This window comes from Anguilla anguilla, chromosome 1, assembly GCF_013347855.1.
Source record: "Anguilla anguilla isolate fAngAng1 chromosome 1, fAngAng1.pri, whole genome shotgun sequence".
NCBI lineage: Eukaryota > Metazoa > Chordata > Actinopteri > Anguilliformes > Anguillidae > Anguilla > Anguilla anguilla.
This window is the reverse complement of record NC_049201.1, coordinates 72,617,595-72,639,389: the sequence shown is the minus strand read 5'-3', so window position 1 is coordinate 72,639,389 and position 21,795 is coordinate 72,617,595. Positions and strand designations below refer to the sequence as shown.

The 21,795-nt window shown below is 50.2% G+C and overlaps 1 protein-coding gene across 1 annotated transcript; it reads right to left on the bottom strand.

Moving 5' to 3' along the window:
* Window positions 1-9,390: 9,390 nt before the first annotated feature.
* Window positions 9,391-13,082, bottom strand: si:ch73-22o12.1 (nectin-2). The gene is made up of 4 exons (XM_035404007.1): window positions 12,907-13,082; window positions 11,605-11,662; window positions 11,011-11,088; window positions 9,391-10,545 (listed from the first exon to the last, which is right to left on the bottom strand). Exons 1-4 carry the CDS (start codon window positions 13,026-13,028, stop codon window positions 10,243-10,245), a joined length of 561 nt encoding a protein of 186 aa, XP_035259898.1. The 5' UTR covers window positions 13,029-13,082; the 3' UTR covers window positions 9,391-10,242.
* Window positions 13,083-21,795: the final 8,713 nt, after the last annotated feature.

Below are 21,795 nucleotides of genomic sequence, written 5' to 3'. Positions count from 1 at the left end.
CAAACAAGAAAAAAAATCCTTGTATGTGCAAACTTACTTGGCCGGATTCTGGTTCTGATTCCGATACGCGCTGAGGCCAGAAGAAGCAGCTGCCTGCCGCTCGGGCAGATGAGACAGCCAATCGGAGGGAGAGGCCACCCAGCAGAGAGGTCTGCTTGGGAGTACATGGGGGTGAATGCTGTCTGACGATAAGCTGGGCCAGCACCATTCGTGGTTCACTACGCCATGGGGATAGATCTGAATGGAATGAGGAGCGGCCAGAAGAGACCAGCGAAGGCGTTCAGAAGTGACCTGGCCTGAATGATTCGAGGCAGGCCGAATCCCAGGTGGGCTGCACCCTTCTGTTCCAGTTGCAGTGGTCGGACGGTGCAGGCCAGTAATTTGGGCGGAAGGGTGTTGCAATAGCCCAGGCGAGAAATAAAAAAAAGGGCATGGATGAGTAACTGAATGACCCCTTAGGTGAGGAAGGGGCAAAACCACACTAATACATTTAGACTCGTTAGCCACTTAATTAGGCACACCTGCTCGTTGAAACCAAACAGCTCACTCCACCAAACAGCGAATCGTGTGGCTGCAACTCAATGTATAAAGCATGCAGATGTGGTGAAAAGGCTTTTGTTTGTTGTTGTTCAGAATGAGCAAGATGCATAATCTAAGTAGCTTTGATTGTGGTATGATGGTGCCAGACATGGTGGTTCCAGCATCGCAGAAACAGCTCCCCCTCTTGGAATGTTCATGCACTACTAAAGTTTCTGAAATTTGCACAGAACTATACTTACACCCAGTAAAGCATAACGTTTTAAAGTTTATGAAAAGCGTCTTCTGACATTTAAATCTGATTCTATCCTTTTCCTGAGTAGCAGTAGGCACAGCTCTGAATTTAGTGCAAGCGCTCCCTCTAGTGGCCATTTCTGTCAAAGGCGGCGCTCAATATTATCGACAGGGAGGAGAAGATCAACAAACCTGGAATGGGAGGAAATTTTAGACAGGGAGTTATTGATATACCAAGTTCTTTATGCACTGCATGTGGCACGCAGGCCAATAATGGAAAATAGCCTATTCCACAGAAGAGTAGCTGTGTACAAGAAAGTGTCCTCCCCCATGCAGCTGTTGAATCTTTGTTGAGCCCCCTCTAGTGGCATGGCTGTGGTTTTCCCTAACATGGGTAAAATAATTACAGAGGTACTTAGGGAGAGCATTCTGCATAATCCTTCAGGTAGGCTCTGTGTAAGGTGGATCTTGGTGCAAAGGAAACACTTGACTTGCTCTCAGGGGCTTCTAAACAGTCCAACAGTCATTTTTAAAAACGAGAGCAATAAAACAGTGCTTATGGCTCGAGGCCCGGTTCTGTCCCAGTGGAACAGTAAAATGACGTGAGTGTGGTCGTTTCGTTCACTCTTACCGACGGTAACATCTCGTAAGGGTTCACATTTCAAATACATATACAAAATTTACCTTTATAAAAATGCCTAAATGCCATCATCGCCCTCTCCATCATCCGTCGTCTCTGTACCCTAAATTTGATTTGCTCCACCGTTGAGCAGCTAACAGCCAGCGGCTGTGACATTTAAATGTAGCGTTTCAGCGGCGCCGGCTCACCTCAGCGGGACCGTCTTGCACCGGCTGTTGAAGAGGATATTTTTATACGGCCTGGCGTGTCAGCGGTGATGTCACTCGAACATCGTGGCTTTTGATGTGGCTCCAGATGGCCTTTGGAAAACACCCCGAGGGAACCCCCCTGTGTCCCCGCGCACACCGATTCTCTCATAACCCACCCGGGACAGCGCGGAACAACGGTTTTGGGAACTGGGCTTGTAACTCACAGACTGAGGGTTCAGTACCCAGCTGGGTCGCTGCAGTTGTACCCCCCTGAGCGTGGCACTTGAACCTGAATTGCTTCAGTAAAATATCCCAGCGGTATGAATGGATTGTCTGCGGAAAATAAATAAATATTGTGAGCTGTGTCAAGCCGCTCTTGCCCCGAGCATCTGCTTAATGCCTAAGAGTAAGTCGCCAAACTGACATCAGTGATCCTGAATGACAGTGTGTGAAGTGGGGGTTAGAGTTTTGAACTGTAGATCTTTCATTTAATACACACAGAGCTGTCAATGTGTGCAACAGCTGCAATGTGTGCAACAGCTGGATGGCCTTAGCGTGCCCAGACCCAGGCCTTGCTGGACTTTCTCTGATTCGTAGGAAAACTGACCAAATGGCCTTAATTGGCCGACCAGTTATCATCATTCGTTCTAAGAATAGCCTGCGCGTCTGTCCTTAGGTTCTGTTCTGTAGAAGTGAAAGCACTCTTTGCAGAATTCAATACATTTGTGAATGCCAGGCTGTCCAGGCATATTCATAATTAACATAGTCATACTGTAACACCTGCACCCAGCTCAAAATTACTGTTCCACAGCACATTTACAATCAAAAGATGCATGGCAGAATGATCCATTTAGCAGGTTTCCAATTCTTATATATATATATGAAGTCCTGCATGCTGACATATCCAGTTGGTGTAATGGGTTTGCTCATGTACTGTAGAGAACAAGAACCATCAAACCACTAATCCTATTCAGCATAAACCACAGGATGATTTAATGACATATGGGGACTTGGTGTGCTTAAAATTGATATTGCATTTTTGGACTGTGGCATATTGTCCTTTGCCATGTATCTCATGTCTTGATAGAAATCATGCCAATCATGCCAATTTGGCCACAGCCACTTTTCTGGATTGGAAGTGTGCTGTCATAACAGCATTCCCACACCAGATGGCGCTGAACCCTTCAAAGAAGTGGTTTTCAGTCCTGGCCCGGGGCCCCTGTGTATGCTGGTTTTTTGATACAGCCAATCTCTTAATGTTGTTGAACATAATGTGCTTATGTCTCTTTCATATATATATTTTTTTAGCATAAACGGTTTAAAAATAGGAAAAGAAACATATTACATGACATACTGCCAACAAAAAGATCCGTTTTAGTGGCCAAGTGTCCACACACTCACCACATAGGAGCCTATTGATTCATTTCAATCTTGAATTTTATTTGTTAAAAAAATTCCCTCTTTCTGTGTAATTGTTTGCAATCTAGCACAATAATCACAATGAGAATATAGGACTGCTATTCTTCATGGTCTGTATATTGATTTCTGACACTGGCGGCACCAGCAGAAGCATCCTGATTGAACTGTATGACACACCTTCCCGCTCATCTTGGATTAGACATGTTTTTCCAACCAGTAAAGCTGGAGAGAGCCAAATTTACGGTGATGGGTTCAACCCGACAAATTTAGGAAGATGAGGGGACCTTCCTTTGCACAGGCGGAACGGCTGCCTTTTCAATCTGTCCCAGGATGAAGGCGATGCCTGCTGATTGGGTGCAGGACGGCTGCTAGCTGCGGCACTGCTGGGTCCAGACTCATTTGTGACTGTGGGCGAGACAGCGAAGCGAGGTCAACATGTCGCGCGGCTATTCTGCTCGACTTGATTAAGGAGGGACGGATGGCAAGCGTTCATTTTTTTTGTCTTGCGTTATGTAACTTTTTTTTTTATAACATGGGTTACCCAAAAATGTAATTTCAAAAAATCTAATAACCAAAGTTTGGAAAGTAGCGAGAGTGGTACAGCACACACTGCAGCATGAGCTTTACCACATTTCAGACACTGGCATTAGGCTGCTGCAGAGGTTTTCGTGGGAGCATAGCTTAATTGCAATGGGCCACGTTTGACATTCTCAGTAACTGGCGTGATTTAAAAAAAAAATGTTTAAACAAAAGAACACTGGCATTAAAAACACAGGCACAAGGTTCCGCCTAATGGTACTGACATCTTTTATTTGCCATTGTGTCTCCGTGTGGATTATAATAATACCCCCAGCGGATTAATGACCGCAGATTTAGTGCAGTATCATCTCTAATCTGCGCAGGCCGTAAAAAAAAACGCATTTTCAGCCAGCGGTAACTGGCGCGATGATGAGGAAATTCGATGCGGATTATTGCCTGAAGCCGTTAGCTACACGGTCTAGCGCCGCGATGCCGGGCAGAGAATTTCACTTCCCTAAGACCGTCAGAAAAGGAGGTTGTGTTGGGCTAGTGTTCCTAGGCAAAAGCGTAAAAGGGTGGGATACATTTATAGCCATTCATATATATCTATTTAGGGAGTGGGCACTGGGTACTCGGTGGTATGTTGAGTCAGACTGATAATCTTTCTAAACCTGAAGCAGTGAACGAGCATACGCCAGGATAGGAACGATGGTAGAACAGGAACAGGAAGTGTGAATCACTCGGTCCGTTGCTCCATTTTCTCTAAAAGCAAGACGGATGACGGGGAAGCCGCAGGGGGGCTTACGAAACAATGAACAAATGAATCAGCTGATAAATCAAATTGTCTGTCTGGCTGTCTTTGTTGTGGAACCATTTAACAAACAACACCAGAGATACTTGCACAGCAGTAGCACAGAAGACAGGGTCACCCCCTCCCTCCGGGAGACTGCGGATTTTCAAGCAAACAAACCAAAGAACCGAAGAGAGGGATGGAAAATTACACCACTTTTCTGAAGTGTGTGGCAGTGCTGATGGGAGCAGTGCACACTGGCGGTGGTGATGGGAACAGCGCACACTGGCTGTGGTGATGGGAACAGCGCAGACTGGCTGTAGTGATGGGAACAGGGCACACTGGCTGTGGTGATAAGAACAGCGCACACTGGCTGTGGTGATGGGAACAGCGCACACTGGCTGTGGTGATGGGAACAGCGCAGACTGGCTGTGGTGATGGGAACAGCGCAGACTGGCTGTGGTGATGGGAACAGGGCACATTGGCTGTGGTGATAAGAACAGCGCACACTGGCTGTGGTGATGGGAACAGCGCACACTGGCTGTGGTGATGGGAACAGCGCACACTGGCTGTGGTGGTGAGAACAGCGCACACTGGCTGTGGTGATGGGAACAGCGCACACTGGCTGTGGTGATGGGAGCAGTGCACACTGGCTGTGGTGATGGGAGCAGTGCACACTGGCTGTGGTGATGGGAACAGTGCACACTGGCTGTGGTGATAGGAACAGTGCACACTGGCTGTGGTGAGGGGGAACAGCGCACACTGGCTGTGGTGATGGGAACAGCACACACTGGCTGTGGTGATGGGAACAGTGCACACACTGGCTGTGGTGATGGGAACAGTGCACACTGGCTGTGGTGAGGGGGAACAGCGCACACTGGCTGTGGTGATGGGAACAGCACACACTGGCTGTGGTGATGGGAACAGTGCACACACTGGCTGTGGTGATGGGAACAGTGCGCACACTGGCTGTGGTGATGGGAACAGTGCGCACACTGGCTGTGGTGATGGGAACAGTGCACACTGGCTGTGGTGATGGGAACAGTGCACACTGGCTGTGGTGATAAGAACAGCGCGCACTGGCTGTGGTGATGGGAACAGTGCGCACCCGCTGTGGTGATGGGAACAGCGCACACTGGCCGTGGTGATGGGAACAGCGCACACTGGCTGTGGTGATGGGAACCCTCAGGACCCCACAATTGGAAACTCTTGGAGTACCACATTTCGGGGGTACAGGAAAGCTATGTAACACACAGTGTTAAGTGAGCACCGCTGAGGGGAACGGACCTGCACGTGTTGAGCGGCTGGAACGTGTTCAGCCGCAAACACGCGGCGGGGAGCGGTGAGCGGTGATCATTAACTCAGCAGCAGCAGGATAATTACTGCACGGATCAATACGTCTCTGAATCGAGTCATTCGCTTGAATGGACTCGCATCCCTTAGCCCCCGTTAATAGATCCCAGACCAGTACTACGGCTTCCACCCGCCGACCGCGCGGAGACATTCCACACCGGCTGGAAACATCAGCTTGCACCCGCAACATTATGGCAATTCCCCTTTGTGACTGCGACTGTTTACCATTTAAACGGTTTAAGAGATAAAGTGCTTTGCGTTTATGAAACTCCACCAACTGTCTTCTTCCCTATTTTAAAAGGGCTCATTTATTCCGGCTGAGATTTAAATGCCAGCTGTCTCATGCACAGTACAAGAGTGCCACATAGCAACTGTTGCCACATGATGAATATTTGAATACAATGTTGTTTTTTTATTTTATTTTAATTTAATAAGGGGGAAATTGCATTCGCAATAACATCACACAGCAGGGTCGGGGTGAATTTCATTTCAAACGAGCAATTCAGGAAATGAATGTAAATTAATTTCATGCACTGAAAACCGCATAATGGTTCTATGAAGACTTCTCAGTTCATCCATTTAAATTTGAATTAATTTGACAAGGAGCGCCCCTATTTCTCGAGGAATGTAATTAACAGTGGAATTATTGTTTAAAATTTCTGTACATGTCTAACAGGAGTTAGTAATCCTCATTCCCGCTCCCTGTATTCAAGATTTGCAAATGCCTACAACAGCTCCCGTTGACCAAAAGAGCCTCCAGTTCTCAACATGCATTCTGGGGGAACCTAGCATTGTTAAAAAAGCGGCAATATTACCTGTGGGACTTTTTTCTCCTACCTTCTTGCATTTCCACATTGCTCCTAACAAAACAGCCTTTTATTAGAGACGCACTCACTGTTACTGTTAAAGCCAGGGATCTGGCCGCTCAGCGTTTCCCTACCTTTCACACAGCTTTAAGCCTCCCGAGTCTCCAGCCCCTTGGGTTCAGTCATCCTCATCTTCTCCAAGAACATGCGTCTATGGTCCAGTGTCACAGTAACCCACGGGCCCAGGGGTAACGTAGTCCAGTAGTACAGGCCCCATCCGTTCCAAGACGAACCCCGTAGCGCATCTAAACCTCTCTTTCCCATGCTACGTCTATAGCGCCAACTTACATACTATATGAATGCTTGCTTCCCTTGGTTAGCATGTGGTACCAGCAGAATTCCAGAAAAGACTACAGTGGAGGTTCTGCTCCCACCTCCCCTGTGAACCCTGAACTGTGACCGCTGAAGGTCTCTCTCTGGTCTAGAGCTTCTGCACGCGCTCCAGGTTGTCTCCTGACCTGGGCAGCAGGTGAGCAGCTGTCTGTCTTAGTCCCTCAACAGTAAGTCAGTGTCACACTACCACTAATATAGTTTCTCATGAAGGACGTGCATTTACATTAAATTACATTACATTTCCGCCTTTAGTAGACACTCTTATCCAGAGCGACTTGAATAAGTAACAAACCTGGACATGGTTGGATTTAATGGTTTTATGTGCCTTTAAAGTACTGACGAAAGGAAACAAAGCAAGCTAGTATGCACTGCTTAAAAATGGTCAATACTGAACATACTTTAAACGTATATAAAATTTTAAATATGCTTTCTAAAAATTTAAGGCAAAGAAGGCAAAACGCTTTGATTCAAAGTCAAACCCAGTGTTATTGAAGAGCGCAATGACTCACTAAGCTCGGTTTAATTCAGCTCTGAGGGAAGACGAGTCTTTTATTCTGCCATTGTTGCTTGATGCACATTTCACCCCCTCGACTGCAGGTAAAAACGACCGGTTGACTCATTTCCCATCACCACTATACATCAGACTCACGTAAAACGCGTGTCTGCATTTAATGAAGAAATATTCTACGGCGCCTAGAGTGGCACAGCAGCAATGACAAATCCCATCGACTTCCAGCGATCCCCAGTGACCTGTTTAATCGACGTATTTCTGCCCCGGTGACGTTGGGACACTTTAATTGTTCCTGGGAAGGAGAGCTGCCGAGGAACAGATAACAGAGAGACAATGCCCATTCCGATCAGTCCTCCTTTACCGCCACCCTGTTCCCCCTCCCCTTTGTGGCGACACTCAAAAAGGTTACAGTTTTTTTATTTATTTATATATATATATAAACACAGTCCAGCGGGAAACAATGGGGTTAATCAACAATCGCCGATTATTAAAAACAGCATTTAATTAACGCAATCATAGCGCCGCACATCCGCTGTCAGAGCTAATGAGTCCTGACAGGGAACAATCGCGCGCCTCCAAACGCATTCCGTCAAAGGCGGGAGCCTAATGGCGGGGGTCGTTAATTAAATGCGGGGTTAATGAATCACGGGTGACAGGTGTTGGGCTAAGCGACATCACAGCGAGTCGGACAGGAGGTGGGAGAGAAAAACAGATACGGAGAACGGACCTGGAACGGACTGAAAACTCCTGTCCGCAGACTGCACGTGATTAATGTGATCCATTTATGTTATCATATCACAAGGTTTCCAAGACAAAATACAAACACTAGAATATGAGATACCAGAAATGATAATAATAATAAAGATGGGGGTCACATGGGTTAAAACTGTTTTATTGGATTAGGATGAAGAAAAAAAATCAACTGATAACATCATGGCACAAAGGCATAAAATGAAATGCTTCAGTAAAAAAAAGAAGATTAAAAAAATAATTCATTACATTTCCAGTGTTTTCCCCCGTTTCACTCTAACAGTGATAAACCTGTTTTACGCCCATTTTTAAAAACTTAGAGAGAAAGAATATTAAAAACATAAAAAAGAGAGAGCAGACACAACTGGCTCTGGAATGTTGTGTGCTCTGCGCGAGGGGGATGGAAATTGGATTCTGACAGCCTGATTATAAATAGTTTAGACTTTCACAGTTTTATATTTGGCACCGAACCTGCCCCGGGAGCGCGGAACAGGAGCGTTTGATAAACGCGTGAAATTCCGCTTCGGTGACAGGCAGGCCTCCAGTCAACCCCCCCCCCCGCCCCCGCGGCGCCAAACTGGAGGTAACTCATCCCAAAAAAAAAAAAAAAAAAAAAACTAATTTAAAAAGAGGGGGGGGGGAAAAAGAAAAGGCTGAGTCACACAGGCGGGCCCCTGCGGCCCCTGGTACGCTGTGAGAATCCACAGGCTGCAGGCGAGCTGGCCCCGGCTCCTTCGCGACGGGGCCACATCCGCGATTATCTGACAGGAGCAGTGGTTTGGCCAGCCCTTCATTTGCATTTTTTTTTGGGCGAGGGGCGTGGATTATATTGAGTCTTTGGCAGTTTGGCAGAGTGAAACAAGGCACTGCTAGCTCAGTAAACATTAAAAATGATGAGGTCTAAAGAGGAACACCCCCCCCCCCCACCACCACCACCGGCAACCCACTCCCACCACCAGGCCCCCAGTCCCCCCACACCACCACAGTTAAAAGTTAAAACAGTCTCTTTTATAAACTTTAACTACAGATTCCCTCCAACATAAAATTCCTCTCACAATGATTCCCACATGAGCACATAAATCATTTACAGCCTCAATGCAGTAATAAGGGGCAGCCTGAGAGGCAAGCAAGGGAAGGCGGGGGGGGACCCTGGAGGCCACATCGCATCTCCCCCCCACACCCTCCCTCCCAAAAGACAGCGTAGGACTGCCCCCACCCCCAACGAAAAAAAAGGGCAGAACTGCCCCCACCCCCCCCCCCCCATTAAAAAAATAAATATGTAGGACTGCACCCCCCAGTAACAATGGAGTCGGATATCTGAGAGACGGGAAACACTTGTGCGCTCACAGAAGGTGGCCTGGTTTAGACTCCATATCGGGCGCGGTGCAGCCTGAGCGGACGGGCGGACGAACCCCCCCCCCCCCCCCCCCCCCCCAGCGGTGCTGCAGACCCAGTGCGAGCAGGCGCCACCAGCAGGCTGCGGTTCGGACTCAAACGAAACAGCAAAGGCCTCTGGGAGCCAGCGGCCGGTGGCGATTAATACGAGGCCCATTGCACAGAACCGCACGGACCGGACCGCACCACGACGCTCGCTCCATTGCACACCCGCACCCTCACCGCCCCACAGTAACAGTCACGTCCGCCTATTCACAAAATATACAAATCTCTTTTTGGCCGCTAAGTTCCTATAAACGAGGGTCAGGAAACAAGAAAAAATAAATCTCAGAACGCCAGCGGCTCCTCAGGCTAGTATCCGCTCGCGCACAAAATTAGCATTTCACATTCAACATTCCGTTAGCACGTTTTTCCCCGTCGCGTTTAATCTCGTAACGAGCCCAGAAAAAAAAGTAAATCAGAAATGACGGGCCTGTCCAAAAACGCGCGCTTTGGCACTTTCACAAATCTGCTTCGCAGGCACACGTTAAGAAGGTGTATTTCGGTAGATACGGGTAGACGCTGTGCGCCCGCCTCGATGTCCAGATGGTGTTGTTGTAATGAAGCCCGTGTACAGTAGACACACACATATATCCAGCTGTCACATATATCGCCGGGCCACAGTGACGCGGGTGGCGGGTGGTAGCGGGCGTGTTTGCCGTCCGGGTCTACACGTACATGGCCGGGGACATGAAGCTGTCGCCGCGGGAGGGGGCGGGGTTCGGCTCGGCCTCGTCCTCCCCTCCCCGGTACTCCTCACCTCCCCGGTACTCCTCCCCGCCCGGGTACTCCTCCCCGCCCTGATGCTCCTCCCCGCCCGGGTAATCCACATCAATGGGAGTGACGTACAGGTGTTCCTCGGGCACCTCATCCCTAGGGTGCAGCGCCGATTCCTCCAGGCCAGAGGGGGCGCCCTCGTGACCAGAGTCATCATTGTACCCGGGTTCCTCATCACTGTAACCATCCAGGTTCTGTTAAAATAATAAATAAATAAATAAATAAATTATTATTATTATTATTATTATAATTATTAAAGGCATTGATTTAAATGTGCCAACAAGACGATCTTCCTAATATCACCCTGTAAGACATATGATAGTGCCAAACATTACCCTGTAAGACATATGATAGTGTCTAACATTACCCAGTAAGACATATAATGTCTAACATTACCCTGTAAGACATATGATAGTGCCTGACTCTCTGTAAGAGATATTACATTACATTTATTTGGCGGGCGCTTTTATCCGAAGCGATAAAATAAAACGAGTGCATACCGGAGGTCACTGGAACAACTGCTAAACACAGATCCGATAAGGCACAGTACTCGTTATGTAACAGTCATTCGTAGCCATGAACACAGATATGATCACGCGAAGGCGCGTATCGTTTCCACATCGCCGAAAGGAGGGCGCGGCGGCGCGGCGAGCTCTTACGGTGACGGGCTCGCCGTTGGTCTCGTAGTACATGTTCAGCGGCAGGGCCTCGGTCACGTTCTCCCGACTGGCGGCCAGCTGCGGGGCACAGGGTCACGCGGTGTGAACGTCAACACCGCACCAGCGGGACAATCAATACATCTCTCAGTCTCTCCATTCATATCAATTCACCGGCCGTCTCTCAACCCACTGCTGATTATCCCTGACTGTACAGCATCCCATAACCCACTGCTGATGGACCCCTGACTGTCCGACATCCCATAACCCACTGCTGATGGACCCCTGACTGTCCAGCATCCCATAACCCACTGCTGATGGATCCCTGACTGTCCGACATCCCATAACCCACTGCTGATGGACCTCTGACTGTCCGACATCCCATAACCCACTGCTGATGGACCCCTGACTGTCCGACATCCCATAACCCACTGCTGATGGACCCCTGACTGTCCACTATTCCATAACCCACTGCTGATGGACCCCTGACTGTCCGACATCCCATAACCCACTGCTGATGGACCCCTGACTGTCCGGCATCCCATAACCCACTGCTGATGGACCCCTGACTGTCCGACATCCACCGCGGCAACTCACATGTTCGACGGAGCCGCCCGTCTTGTTGGGAGGGGGCGGCTTGTAATTAGGTGGTCCACTAGGGAAACAAAAAGCATTTTGTTAAACGTTACTGAAAGTCTCGACGTTCGAATGCACGCATAAGCAAAAATCCATTTGCAGCTCTTGAAAGACTGAATGCACTTTAACAGTTTGTGAGCTCCCAATAAAATCTTAGGCAAATTTGACAAGCTTTCGAGACTCTTCTCAAGGCCAGCCTCTACTGTAGAGGCTCAGAAAGAATTCACTCCTCCATTTGAACCTTTTTCACATTTTGTCTTGCTACGCCTTAATGCATTCCCTTCACCAACACAACGCATTCAACAAATTTACGATGCAAAAAAATATTTTTTATTCAGCAGTCACTGCTCTGTGGATAGGCCTTTGGCAGCAATTAGGGCTCTTCCTACGTTCTTCTCGGGTACGTCCGTACGAGCTTTGCAGATTTACCTTTCGGAATTTTCGCCCGTGAAATTTTAATTTTACGCCATGTAAATGTACTGCAGCTCTGCTAAGTTACGCTCCGAGCATCGGTGGACAGGAATTCTCGGGGCATATCAATGGGATTCAAGTCACGCGGTTCAGCCATTGCTTTGCGGTTCTTGCTGTGTGCTTCGGGTCAACCTTTTCCCAAAAAAGTAAATCTCCTGCAGACTGCAATGCGTCCTTCTTAAGAGGAACTTGTGGGGGGGGGGGGGGCATTAGCATGTCCGAGTTTCACCCTAATTTGGAAAGCCCGACCGTTCGCAACCGCGGCCACGTTCATGCGTGATTCGGGAGAGCGTAGACCGCTGCAGGTCTCCTCAAAAACACGCGGTGTGAGCGGTCTGCTTCTTTTCACACAACAGACTACAGCCGTGCTAGCAAGGAGCAGAGGTGGAGGAAGACCACATGCACGCGGTCCATGGGCGATTGACCTAGACGCCAATGAAAAGAGGATCCCTAAGCAGCTGAACCCTCCTACACCCCGGGTGACACAATCACCAACTGTGTGTCGCACTATGAAGCTACCGGCCACAGTCTGCGCTGGCACCAAGTTTCCTTTTTAACACAACTCTAAGGACATTTAAAAACTTTGTCATTTTTATATTATAGAACGTAGCTCACATAAGCAATAGGAAAAAAAACTCCACCAAAGTATAATTTTCAAACACGGAAAATGATGAATGAGGGGTGAAAACTCTCTGAAGGACAGAAACTCTCTGAAGGACTGCGCAAAGCGCGCCCCTTTAAAAAAATAAATAAATTTAAAAAATGCGGAGATCTGACACGTCAATCACTCACTCGACGTCCTTGCTCTTGTTGCGGTGCTTCCGGATCATCACCACGGCGGTGGCGATGAGGGCCAGGAGGATGATGACGCCGATGATGGCGCCGATGATGCTGCCGGTCGTGGCCCCCTTCATCGGGAGACGGTTCACTGAGGAGCAGAGGAAGTCCTAATTTAGCATTTCAGCGCGTTCAGTCCCGAAGCCATTACTGCTACTGGGCTACCGATGACATCACTGTTCTAGCACCTGGTTGGACCGCACAGTCTGGTACTGAATTTGGACTGTGCCAGTAAAACGGGGAAATTTATTAAATGAAACTATTTAAAATGGAATGAATAAAGAGGAGCAAAAAAAATCTATGGTTACTTAGATCTCAACTTGTGCATCTTGAGAGAACCTACAGACACAAAAGCAATGGTAAAAATAGTATGCTAATATTTCTTGTTAAATTACGCTACTGTAAACAAACACTTATAGCTATCTTGATCGCTGTCACGTTAACCACAAGTTGGCACGGAGCAGTAAATGGTAAATGGACCTTAACACGGTGAGCCATTGTACAGAATAGCCAATGTATAGCACAATATAGGCCTATGTTCAGTAGAGCTGAAAACTTAATATGACAGGGACAATTAACAGCAACATAGCTCCTGATAACGCAGTGTTTTAGTCTCGTTATTACGGTTCTATTTTAATCAGAGCCCATATGCGCGGCATAAATTAAACGAACAATTGGATATTCGATGAAATGTGCAGACACGTTGTGAGAAAAAATATCCTAACACTAAGAAAAGACAAGTGGGAAAATAATTAAAGGAATAATTGTGTTCAAAGGGAGAATACAATAGCTAGTAAACTCAACGTTAGCGAGGCAATAACAGAAAGGCAGTGAAACAGTGGGAAGGGTATTGCTTAAATTGGTCCTCAATTTAGATTAAACGAACCACGGTCGATTGGCGCGACGGCAGTAGACGGTTATAAACAGGGACCGTGAACCGCAACGCTCAGTTGTCCGTATGACTGATCCGTGAGGGGATGTGAGAATTTGTCCTCGACAGCGGTTTCATTTGCTCTTGCGTGCATCGGAGCCGAATAAATACTCGGTGCTAAAAACGAACGTCATCATCACCGTCGTCCACATGATGGCGCTGTAACTCCACACCGCGTAAAAGTATGCGCGCCCGGCAAGACCGGGGAAACTGGCAGCGCTGTGACCGTGGTTACCGTACGTTAATCCGGCAGGAGAGGGAGGGAGAGGACGGGACGATTCCACGGACCGCGATCCTCCCCTCGGCAGTGCCGCCGTCGCGGACGCGCGCCGTCTTAAGCGCTAACGAAACGTCCGCGGCGAGCGGGTCGGACGGGCCGTTCCCGGGCCGAGCCAGAGGGGCGCGCCGGCGAGGGCGGGGTCGATGATTTAACGCGACGGAGGAGGAGGGAGACGGGAAGTTGGCGGGCGCACCGCGCGCCCACATCCCCGTCACTCTTCCGGACGCGTCCGTGGCTCTCCGGAATGGACACGACGCAGAAGCCCGGCTCGGACGGCGCGTCGATTAATTAAAGCGTGTGATTAATGCGCGTTTAAAGTGCGTTAATCACGGGGGCTCTCAGCCGATGCACCCGCTCAGCCTCGATGAGGAGGACGAAGAGTTCCGGGCGGACCGGAGCGGGCCGAGGCGGTGGGAGCGCCTCCCCCTCCTCCTCCTCCTCCTCCTCGGAGATCAATGGAGGTGACAGTCAGATGTGCACACACCCCCCTGCCTCCCCTCTGGTCCAGTCAACCAGAATATTCGGATGGCTCTCCCCCCCCTGCCTGGCCTGTGGTCACGGAACCAGAAGCTTTCACTGGGTTCAGCCTTCTCAGCTGAAGGGCTCAACACAGGGCTCAAACTGCAGCGTTGTGTGTGTGTGTGTGTGTGTGTGTGTGTGTGTGTGTGTGTGTGTGTGTGTGTGTGCGTGTGTGCGTGAGTGTGTGCGCGCGTCTGTGTGCGTGTGGCGTGCGTGTATGTGTGGCATGCATGCGTGAGTGTTTGTGCGTGTGTGTGTGTGTGTGTGTGTGTGTGCGTGTGCGTGTGCGTGTGCATGTGTGCGTGTGTGCGTGTGTGTGTGACGTGCATGCGTGCGTGCGTGTGTGTGTGTGTGTGTGCGCACGTGTGTGGACCAGTACCCTTCAGCTCTCCCGCACCACATTGGCCATTACCCATGCTCCATGCCCTTCTCAGCGAATGAGAATGGTGCCAGATGAATTCACGGAGGGATTTAGCAGCTCTGAAGTAGCGTGACGAAGGAAGGAAGGAAAGAAGGAAAGAAGGAAGGAAGGGCGAAGGACTGGCAGGCCTACACAGTGGCCCGGGAGGAGAGATGGAACGAGGGATTTTAAAGGTCTGTCCTCTCCTGAAGGTACTGCTGAGTGATGTGGGGGGGGGGGGGGGGAGGGTTCGGGCAGGGAGTAAAACTTCCACCTTCATCAACGTGACATTTCCCATCAAACTGTCCGTCACTGACAGCTGCAAGCCCGAGTTCCTCTCCCCGTCCACCCTCTATTTACTTACCTCCCTCCCTCCCTCCCTCTCTCCCTCCCTCCATTTCAGCTCACTCCCTCAAGCTCGCTCCATGCTGAGAAAAGCTACAAAACCAAAGTAAACAAGACAGAGACAGAGAGAGAGCAAGAGAGACAGAGAGAGAGAGAGCAAGAGAGACAGAGAGCAAGAGAGAGATAAAGTAGATATAGAGATAGAGATAGTTAGATAGAGAGGGGGGGGAGATAGATAGATAGATAGAGCAACAGACAGTGTGAGAGAAACAGATAGATAGAGGGAGATAGAGAGATAGATAGATAGATAGAGAGAGAGACAGACAGACAGACAGACAGACAGAGAGAGAGAGAGAGAATCCTGGGGACGCGGGCGAGTGAGAACACGCTGTGGGAGAGTTTGGCTCAGCGGTGAAAGGTAGCCGAGGCTGGATCTGGCGCTTTTTTTGCGAGCCGGAGGCCTTCCGGTTCAGCGACAGGCAAACCGCCGCGCGGCGGTGCCTCCGGGCCCTCGTCGTTTCCACGGCGCCCGCGCAAAGAGGACCACGCCCGACATGGACTCCCAGATCTGTGCGTTTGAGTTCGGTCTCCCCAGGTAAACCTGGAGCGCTCCTGCCCCTTTAACACACCCCCCCCCCCACCCCACCCCACCCCACCCTCCCCGATTGGTCGTAATCAGCGATTGGGTAACCCAGATGTCAGAAAGAGCTAAGCCTCCCGCAGGTTTTTTGGCTGAGAGGACCTCGTCATGTTGAGAAGGCTGATGAGCTAAAGCCGCAGTTACTGGGGCACCGAACGACGTCACAGAGGCGTCACGGTAACGAACGAGCGCCAGTTAGCGAGACACATCGCTGCTGAACACGCTGTCATTGCCAAAATAAAACCCACCGCCCAGCTAGTATACTAGTATTTTATGCTGCAGACTCGGTTTAAAACAAGTATGTTTAGTGCACGTTGAAAGATTTTAGATTTTATTGCGGTGGGGGGCGGGGGGGGGGGGGGGATGCATAAAAATTCAGCAGAGGGTTATTTTTATGCCAAGTATCAAAGCGGTAAGCATGGCGGTAAATCAGAAGGCACCAGAAGAAGGCCCGGGACACAGGAGCCTGCTCCCCGGACTCCTCCTAAATTGGGTCATATTTCAGCCGTCCGCTCCGAGACGTCGCAGTCACAGGCCGGGCTCGCGCCCCGAACGGATCCGTGTCCCGGCAACAGCGGGCAGGACGCATGAGACAAACCACATGTGCCAATCGTTTTGAAAGGAGGAGGAGGAGGGGGGGGGGAGAAAGATAGAGAGAGAGAGAGAGAGAGAGAGAGAGAGAGAGAGAGAGAGAGAGAGAGAAAGATGGAGAGAGGGACAGAGAGAGAGGAAGATGGAGAGAGGTGAGAGCGACAGAGAGTGAGGGAGGAAAGGAGAGTGATGGAGGAAGGGCGAGAGAGAAAATGAGGGAGAGACATGGAGAGAGGTAGCGAGAGTAGCGTACGGAGATGGAGAGATTGAGAGAGACAGTGAGGGAGAGAGGAGAGAGAGTGATGGAGGAAGGGAGAGAGAGAGAGTGAGGGAGAGACACAGAGAGAGGTAGCGAGAGGTACGGAGATGGAGAGATTGAGAGAGACGGAGAGGGAGAGAAGGAGAGAGAGAGAGAGAGAGGAAGGAGAGATTTGGCATTCATCACGGCGCTCTTCCTCATTAATCACAGGCGCTGGGAGGGGAAGGGGAACGGCTCAGCCTGCACCTGCAGCTGTCCCGCGCACCAACCAAATGGGTTTCAGCATTCGCACATCTGCTCGCTAAGTGCCACTCACCACTAATGCACGTTCACCATGCAAAGTGCCTGGGCGTTCCCCGCCTTGCTGGGGCTCATCTCCATGACCGTATGCCATTAAAAAAACCCAAAAAAAAATTATACTAACAATAATAAGAAATGACCTTGAAACGTATGACACAGGCTGGCTCAAATAAAGGAACGGCACTTCTGTCTTCAGCGAGGCCCGAGCCGTTCGATTGGCCGACCGAGGGAGGACCACCCCGTGACTGGCCCGCGCTTCGGGTCAGAACCGCCTCCACCTCTGCCTCACGCCTGGCGGGGTCGGCATTAATCTCCCGCGGCCGCGCGGCTCGCCCCGCGCGCGTCTACACCGTCTGGGGGATTACGCTGATGTCACTGACACCGCCTGCGTCTGTGCGCGAGCGAGCGTGTGAGCGTGTGCCTGTGTGTGAGTGTGTGTGTGTGTGTGTGTGAGCGTGTGTGTGTGCGAGTGTTTATCAGTCTGTGTGTGTGTGTGTGTGTGTGTGTGTGTGACGCTTAGCTAGCCCTGTGCTTCCTGTCATAGTGAATTAACATACAGACAGCAGCCACTGGGGGAGGCTGAATCCCGGTCTCCCCCTCAGGGGCCCCCGCCCGCCCGCCCGCCTTCCCCCCCCCCCCTCCTCTTTGTTATTGCGCACGTATTCCACACTGGCGCGGGGCTGGTTGGGCTCTGAGCGCACGAAAGGAACACATCATCCCAAAATAGCAGCGCGGCTCAAGTTGTTGCAACTGCACCAACGAGCTGTGGAAATCCCAAACCGGTTCCCCACCCCCCCCCCCACCCCAAAAAAAAGAAGAAGGAAAAAAAAAAAGCACGCAATAACAAGCCCTGCATACGTTAGGCATTGTTTTTTCACACGAGGAGGAGAAGCAAGGCGGCCAGCTTCACAAACATCTGGCCAAAACACCGCTTCCTTCCATTTTGTGACTGCGTATAAACACCAGCAAAATCACGCCAAGAGCCCCCCCCCCCCAGACCCCCCCCAACGCCCCCAGACCCCCCAACAGGAGGGCTGCCCCCACCACACCAGGACACCGCAAGCAGACACAGCCCAGATTGCTTATCATCTGTCAGGGAGCTTATTGCAGCTGGGAAGCCGAGCGCTGACCTCTGACCCCCCCGATGCTCGGCCCCTCCCTTCCCTCCGCTCCCCCGGGGTCGCGGCGCCAGTTCGTTAGTTAGTTAGTTAGTTAGTTTTTTGTTTGTTTGTTTGTTTGTTCGTCTGCAGTCAGCCCGGCACCCGCTGGCTGCTAAAGCCGGCCGTTTAATTAGGGGAGCTCGTCCGTTTTGTCCGTCCGCTGCTAATTAACCAGCCGCACGGACGACACCTGCCTGCCTGCCCCGCTGCCGTGGTAACCGTCTTCAGGTTTCCTCCTTCGCCAGACCGGACGCGCGGTTGCTGAAGGACAGGAAAAGAACACGCCGGATGTTCCGGGGGCCCCGAAACGACCCCCGCACCTCTTCAACGGTCGCCGTCTCCCGTCCGGAGCGGAACCAAACGCACGCTGAGGGCCTGCCGCCGATGAGCCAGGGAACCGTCTCCGGGACGTAACCGGGGCCCCCCGCAGAACGCACGTCTCACGGAACCGATCAGCGCAGCGGGAAGCTCTGAAATCATCCCTCCGTCTGCTTTACCCCTTTAAGGCGTGAGGTCACGGATGTGAGATTAGAATGTTCTTAGCTGGGCATTCCGATGCTGATGTCACAATCGCTACTGGCAACTGAAAGCAGTGGAGTTCTAGAACACACACTTATAATTTTGAAAGGAAAAAAAAGATATACCCAAAATATACCCAACCATTCAAAAGGTTATGGGAAGGGTGCTGACCTGGAGCAGGCTGGACTGCAGTAAACAGTCTGATGGGACTACAGCACAACCAAAACGAGTTCATGTTGAACGTGAAAACGGAGAGATGTGGCTTCTCTTCCTGCATATCCGAGTATTCACAGTCCTTTTGGCGGGTCTGCCCGCCTGATTGGAACAGCATGGGCAACCGCAATCCAAGATATCTACTCATTCAATATCAACCGCGATATAAATTACAACAAACGAGACAATTCCTTAACTGTTAGTCAGATATAATATTACCCTTCGAGCAGTCCCAGCCATTGGTTTTGCTTAAGGGGAATGGATTTCTCCCAGCGATGGAGATTATTCACTGCACGTCTAACAAGTTCCAGAGACTGGATGTTCTTTTAACAACTTTTATTTTTATTGCCACTTAAATTCTTACTATCCAATAGTCTCTCTTCCAAACTTATGTTAAGGGCACCACTGGCCATAATGTGTTGCTTTTGGCTGAGTGACATGTGCACACACACACTCTCTCTCTCTCTCTCTCACACTCACACACACACACACACACACACACACACACACACACACACACAGAGCCTGGAGCACCACCATAAAGCTCAACAGCACAGTCAGTGTAATCACAACAGTAAGGCACGGATGAGCCAGTCTTCACTGTAAACACACACACACACCTTCTAAAAGAGCTTTAAGGCATAGGCACACAAAAAAAGACACCCTTCCCCCTCACCCCTCACACGCACATGCACCCACCCACACACACACACAGCAACAAGCAAATCTGCATTATACACTGCACATGCCCCTTTTTTTTCTTTTTTTTTGGGGGGGGGGGGGGTGGTGGAAGAACCACATGAACTCTGTCAGTATCAGAAAATAAATCATCACAACCAATTACTGCTGATCAAACAGCGACGCTCCTGACGCGTTCTCTCACACAGCGCGGCCACGCGAGCGTCCCCCTGGGAAATCTGCCTCCCCCTCCCCCGCTCGCTCCAGACGCACGGAGAGGGTCACACCGCACTGATAAACAGGCACAAATCAAACTTATGGAAATGTGCCTGAACTGAGCCCGGTCCTCTCCCACAAGCCTCCTCCTGCATTTCTGCCTCAAACACACAGACCTCTGCCGCAGGACTCCCGTCACTTCCATGGCAACAGTCAAGTTATTTAAAAAACAAAAAAAACAAAAAAAAAACTGTCAGATGTAAAAGAGTCAATACCTGACATTGCAGACGGGAGCAGAGGGAAGGCAGAATGACAGGATCCATGCCCAGTGTGGCATTAGTGCAGCAGAGTGACACCACAGCCTTGCACCGCACCGACTGAGCAGCCACAGCTGCTTTTTATCCTTCTCACCTCTCTTTCTGAGACACACACACACACACACACCACACCAAACCACATCACCTCACCATACATACACACACACACACACACACACACATACACATACCCACACCACCATACATACACACACACACCACATCACCATACATACACACTCACACACTACACACACACACACACACACACACACATACACATACCCACACCACCATACATACACACACACACACACACACCACATCACCATACATACACACTCACACACTACACACTCACACACTACACACACACACACTCACACACACACACACCACAGGATGGATACACACACACACACACACCACACCACATCACCATACATACACACTCACACACACACACACCACAGGATGGATACACACACACACACACACCACACCACATCACCATACATACACACTCTCACACACACACACACATACACATACCCACACCACACCACATCAAACCACATCACATCACCATACATACACACTCACACACCATACACACACACACACACAGACCCACACACATACCCACACCACACCACACCACATCAAACCACATCACCATACATACACACTCACACACCATACACACACACACACCACAGCATGGATACACACACACACACGCGCACACCACACAGACACACACAAAAAACACACAGAGACACACAAAGAACCCCAAAGACAACCTCAAATGCGTCTAAGCAGAGGTTGAACACATCACCTACGCACATGAATAGAAAAAAAACAGTGCGTTCATGGCCGGGCCCCAGCCAGCCAGTCGCTGCTTTAATCACACCAAACGAAATACGACGTGCGGGTTAGGCATCGGCTGAGCAGGCCTGCATGCGATCGGTTCAGAGCGATGTGAGGAGAGCGCGTCAGGCCTCATACACCAGCTCCCCGAGGAAATCCTAAATACTATCAGCATCTTAAAAGGGTCTTCACTCCTCCTGAAAAATTCATTTTGCAGCTAAATTTTTAATAGTCTGGAGGATGGCGGGGGAGAGGGGAGAGGCTCCTGTACATGGACATTTTGGCAGGTCAGCTCAAATGTGGGACTCTTATTTTGGAGCGTGTCACGCGGGGGTGGACGTGGGGATCGCGTGTGGTGACGACCCAGCTCTGACGGCTGCGTGGAGAACACAGAGCAGTGATGCTACCTCTGCAGGCGGGAGCACACGGAGGTGCAGCTAGCGTACAAACGGCTGCAGCTGAACCTCGATACCGGTTAGCGATTTGTCTCCATGGATACTTCAAAACACCCTTCTCTGAACCAAACCCTGTGTGTGTGTGTGTCGAGGTCTGGCATGGACCAGCTGTTCCTCTTGGAATCCAACAAACATGGAATCCAAGATACAG

Excerpts from the sequence above, each read along its gene's own strand:
- si:ch73-22o12.1 (XM_035404007.1), bottom strand. The coding sequence starts at position 13,028 with ATGAAGGGGGCCACGACCGGCAGCATCATCGGCGCCATCATCGGCGTC. Across the intron at positions 11,663-12,906 it reads AACAAGAGCAAGGACGTCGA|TGGACCACCTAATTACAAGC; the intron begins GTGAGTGATTGA and ends TTGTTTCCCTAG. Across the intron at positions 10,546-11,010 it reads CCAACGGCGAGCCCGTCACC|AACCTGGATGGTTACAGTGA; the intron begins GTAAGAGCTCGC and ends TTATTTTAACAG.